This window comes from Etheostoma spectabile, chromosome 1 (genome assembly GCF_008692095.1).
Source record: "Etheostoma spectabile isolate EspeVRDwgs_2016 chromosome 1, UIUC_Espe_1.0, whole genome shotgun sequence".
In the NCBI taxonomy this organism is placed as follows: Eukaryota; Metazoa; Chordata; class Actinopteri; order Perciformes; family Percidae; genus Etheostoma; species Etheostoma spectabile.
The window spans coordinates 13348802-13353785 of NC_045733.1; the positions used below are offsets into that span (position 1 = coordinate 13348802).

General features: G+C 38.8%; 1 protein-coding gene across 5 annotated transcripts in view; it reads right to left on the minus strand.

Annotated features, from left to right (window-relative positions):
• rasa3 (RAS p21 protein activator 3) overlaps nucleotides 1-4984 on the minus strand; it is a 60052-nt gene that overhangs the window by 34576 nt on the left and 20492 nt on the right. For 4 of the 5 annotated variants that reach the window (XM_032532675.1, XM_032532641.1, XM_032532420.1 and 1 more), the window contains exons 2-4: nucleotides 4973-4984; nucleotides 3379-3482; nucleotides 2214-2303 (exon numbers count right to left, since the gene is read on the minus strand). The exon at nucleotides 4973-4984 is cut by the window's right edge and continues 106 nt beyond it. In XM_032532675.1, coding sequence (XP_032388566.1) covers nucleotides 2214-2303; nucleotides 3379-3482; nucleotides 4973-4984 — 206 coding nt within the window. Of the gene's footprint in view, nucleotides 1-2208; nucleotides 2304-3378; nucleotides 3483-4972 lie in introns of all 5 variants that reach the window. The other variant, XM_032532570.1, reaches the window with a different exon arrangement.

The window sequence follows — 4984 nt, forward strand, 5'->3', positions numbered from 1 at the left end:
GTGTGTGTGTGTGTGTGTGTGTGTGTGTGTGTGTGTGTGCTTGTAGTAATATGGGCTGGGTGCATGCATGTGTGTTTAACCAATGCGTGTGGGTGAGTGAGACTGCTGAATACTGAATAGTAGAAATCGTGCACGTGTTAAATAAGCATGTAGGACAAGTGAACAAAAATGCAACAGCTCCAAACCAGATGAATAGATTTCAGGCGTCACAGATGAATGGCAGCAAAAATGAAACAAAATAAAGCTTTTTTAACTTCAAACTTGGGTCAATTATTCATACATGTCCAAAGTTGCATTTACTTTTTTAGCTTGTTTACAACTTGCTAAGAATACCCAGAGGTACTAACTGGCAGCTGTAAATCAGAAAACAACTACTAAATCCACTTCTAAATGCTTCCATGAGTTGTGGAGACTTTCTTGCACTTGCTGCACTGTCACAAGACAGCAAACTGGAAACGTGTTTGCTTTTTACCGTGATTAACACAATTCAGCATTTGAGTTGTTCTTAATGTTTGGACTAACGTTTGGAGATAAACTTAATTTACATAGACAGATATGTCAGTGGTAACAAAGTAGAATACATTTTAAAGATTGAGATTAAAAGTGAACATTTCAGTCAGGAATGTCTCTCAACACATTCCCCATAAAGAAAAAATGATTTGCTCTGTTTTGACCTCCATCATACAAGAACCATGAACATATTTCTGTAACATTCCGTGATATTCTGTAGGGGTGGGGGAAAATGTAAACATCCTAATACTTTCCGTGGCAATACTGTATCGATACACAGTATCAATCTTTGGGAAGTTTTTGGGAAAAAAAGTTTGAAAAAAGGTAATAAATTACGGTATATCACAGAATATTGCAATACGTTTAAAATCGCAATAATATGGTATTGTGACATAAGTATCGTGATGATATGGTACTGTGAGGCCACTGGTGATTCCCATTCTTAATATCCTGTTATTATTCTCAACAGCAAATCTAAACCACAACCTGCGACCCAAACACACTTTACTTATCTATCAAAGCCAGCGGCCATTAAATGATGACAAGTGAGAATGTGGGAAATATAGTGATTCTACTAAAACCTGTGTGTTCACTCTTTTACCAGCTGATCCATAACTGAGCTGTGATGAAGGTGAAGAAATTGGATCTACAGTATAAACGGAGAGCCAGGTGACTTTGACCCTGCAGGTTCAGATGTTTCAGGTGCACACATGCTGTGTTTGTTTGGGTTCTGCCCGGTTCAAACATTAACATGCAGACACACTATCACATATCATTGCGTATGCTGTTTACAGGGTCACTGTCACCAAAATAATACTTTTTTTCATACCTTTATTTGAGAAAATATAAACATCTTTTTCAACAAAATCCTTTTTTTTCTTATAACAAAAGAAGCCAAACTTCTCTAATTTTAGAGCCAGTTCATGTACCTCTTGCTAAACAGCATTGACTGTGACAACTAGGGTTAAAATGCACAAATGTAGTGTAACTGTACTGTAGAAAGGATGGCAAGGTCATAAAGTAAGCAAACCAGCTTGGTAGTATGTACAATATCTATCTAACATTAGCTCATACTCATACCACACCAAGCAAGGTTGTACCAGCAAAACCCAGTGTGGTGAAAAGAGCAAGAATGTGTTTTATTGCTTTTGACTTCAACTTTTCTATCTGATGAGCAGTGGCTCTCACTCGTTCTTCGGAAGCATCCTATTAAATTAGCAAAGTAAAATGACATCAATCGCACCAAAAAATTAAAACAACCGGGGATAACTGAGACTAAATCGGGCACTCACTCCACCACTGAGAAAACTATTACAAATTTACAGTTGTCTTGCTTTAAATGTTGTCCAAACACAAGTAGTTGTACAAAAAGCATCAAAGATCGAGGAGCAAGTGAAGAAGACAACTAATCGGAGCCAGCATTCAATGCCAGCACATTCTTACCAAAAAGTATCCAGCCCTATAAGTGTCATGTGGTTTCTGGAGAGAAGCTGAGAAACAAAACAAATGGAAGATATACGAGAGAATAAGAAAAAAAAGATCGAGAGAGTGCTTTGTGTGTGGTTTGTGTGTGCTCTTTGTCTGTGTGTGTGTGTGTGTGTGTGTGTGTGTGTGTGTGTGTGTGTGTGTGTGTGTGTGTGTGTGTGTGTGCCTGTGTGTGTGTGCGTGCGTGCGTTTGTGTGTTTTTCTCTGTACTGACTGCACTTCTGAGTCAGCGCTGACAGGTTGTAGCTGGAACCAGGTGTCTTTGCCGTGATATTTCTGCAGGTCCTCTTTCTTCACTGCAACCTTCCCTACACACACACACACAAACACACACACACACACACACACACACACATTATAACAGAAAGACAAATGAGCTTACTTTCATAAAAATGATTAAGGTTCAGATGCAAGCTTCAACAAACACTTAAAAACACCACACACCTGTCAAATGCTGTCAACAACAGGCACATCTCTTTTAAATGCATGCAGGCACCTGGTGCAGAAATACTCGAAAGTGTCCTTCAGTGGCTTGGGTTTGAACATATTTCTACCCGAAAGTAACAAGCAATGCTTCTGTTTCAACACCCACAAACAGCACCCCCCCCCCCCCCACACACACACACACACACACACACACACATTAAAAGGAGCTGTTCATGATACATAACACACCCTAAAAAAAGATTTTTCAGTTTGTGGCAGGTGGTCACACACAAACACAATCACACAATCACACACACAATTCCACCAATATGCACACTGACACACCCAATGAAACGGATAAAAACATCCGCCCTAAAAAAAACAGACATACGCCGTTTTAGTGCTATCAGTGTAACTATAAGGGACCTAAAGGAATATTTAGACAATTTTTAAAAGGTGATTATTGGCTTTTTTGACGAGATGAGAAGATTGATACCACTCATGTCTGTTTAATATGAAGCTACAGCCACTTTTTAAAGAGCAAATTACTTCAATATATAAAAAATAAAGGAAGCAAATTCTTTCATTTAAGAAACTGGAGCAAATTCAAACAATTCCTGAATTATTAAAATTGTTACCTTTTTCTGTTTATTTACTTGTTTGTTTTCATTGTTTGAAATGATAAGGATCAAGCTGAAAATTTTAATTCAACGTGTGGTATCCACATATGTTTTATGTTACTTTAAACTTAGAGTTTAGATTGATTGGTTGGTTGTTTTAAAAGCACTCTGCAGTTACAGTATACATCTAAAAAGAAAGTTGACATTTTACATAGTCGCATGAGGCTTATTTCTCCTTCCAAGCACTCTCTGTGAATCAAGAAATTATTGATTCATTTTCCAAGCTGGGATGGAGTTTGAGGGGAGTTTACAACAGATGGAGCAGCTGTTTACTCACCGATACTGGAGTCCCTCCTGAAGACGTCCCTGTCGAAGATGTAGAAGGAGAGATGTCTGAAGCTACGTGGGATCTCGCAGTAAAAGTCCTCCCCGTAGAACGGACTGGAGGTGAGAGGAGACGCTAGATGAACTGGGATTAGAGACTCCTCTCATCGAGCATGTTTTACCACAGACACTAATGTAGTTATAGACATTTCATGGTCAAAAGATGAGAAGAAGACATGAGGGAAAAAAAGACGCTTGGGTAATATCCTAAATCTCTTAATTATTAAGTGAAAAAAGTATGTCTAAAATAAAAATAAAATAGATCATCATTTGTGCCCAAACATGATTGATTTAGTCCCGCGGGCAGACATAAAAAAAGATCACATGCATTTACATCTTGCCATGAGTCATGTTGCCTCTACAGCTTGTTTGCCTACAAAAATTGGCCTGTTTGTGACCACTGGCTGGAAGGTACATCAACTGCCACTCTCACACTCACCTAAACAACAACCATAGATAAATTACAGCATTGAGAGTCTCGTGAGCTACTAACAATTACTGACTGCTTCTATAACTCTGCAGGCATGAAGACACACAGAGGGGTGGATGGGTGTTCAGGCTGGCATCAGCATTTATAAATAATCCTACAAATATAGAATGCTTAAAGTAATAATGTTGAAATGTCAGTTAATGTACTATCAATGCCGCATTAGTCGTGCATTGCCAGACCTTCCTTCATAGTGCAGCACAATGATGATTGAGTCTGTGCCCCACTGATTAAAGCCCTTGCATTTGCAGTATTACGAGCTGGGTTTCTGTGGCGACATTCCTGAGGAAATCACAAGCGACGAACAGTTGGTGTTTTCCACCACCCAGCAGTGGTTAGTCTGCCGGAGAGGGTAGGCGGAGCTAACGCAACAGACTCGCTCTTAAACTTGTGTCTTAAGCAACGTGCTGTTCGGAGCTCTGGGAAGTTAGATCCAAAAACACACCTGCAAAATACCGCTTATCACCATAGGATCCACCAAAAAGAACGAAAGAGAGACCTTTGAGACTGGGACTTGTGACTTGTAATCTAATGTAATGTAATGTAATTAAGTAAACTCTGTGTGCAGGGTGGATTTGTTGAAGGGAATCACAATCCATGATCTTTTAGTAATACTGCAAGACAATATGCAGTCAATATGCAGACAACATGCAGGTGTCTGACTGAAGAAGTTGATATATTCTTTATGTATTGGTTGAATCTTAAATGTTAGTTGTTTAATGTTAATATTTATACTATACGGAGTTCTGCTGTTTTTGCAATAACACACATTGATTGAGTTATTCTGTGGCCAAACGATGTAAGAAATGTTAAGAAACATTATAGTTGTGAACTATCACATTAGCTCTAACCAGGTGAATTGAATCTTAAATCTTCCAATTCATAAAGGCAGGGAGTTACCGTTTGTAAAAAAAAAAGGTGTTTACTTTTTTATGAAATCACAGCCGTGAGTTTAGGCCGCTGAGAGAGTGGTTATAATTTGACATTCATGATTGCACCTTTCTGTATATACAGACTTAAAGGACGACAAACAAAACGGGTGGAGGGCCCCTCAACATACCAAAGGGACTTC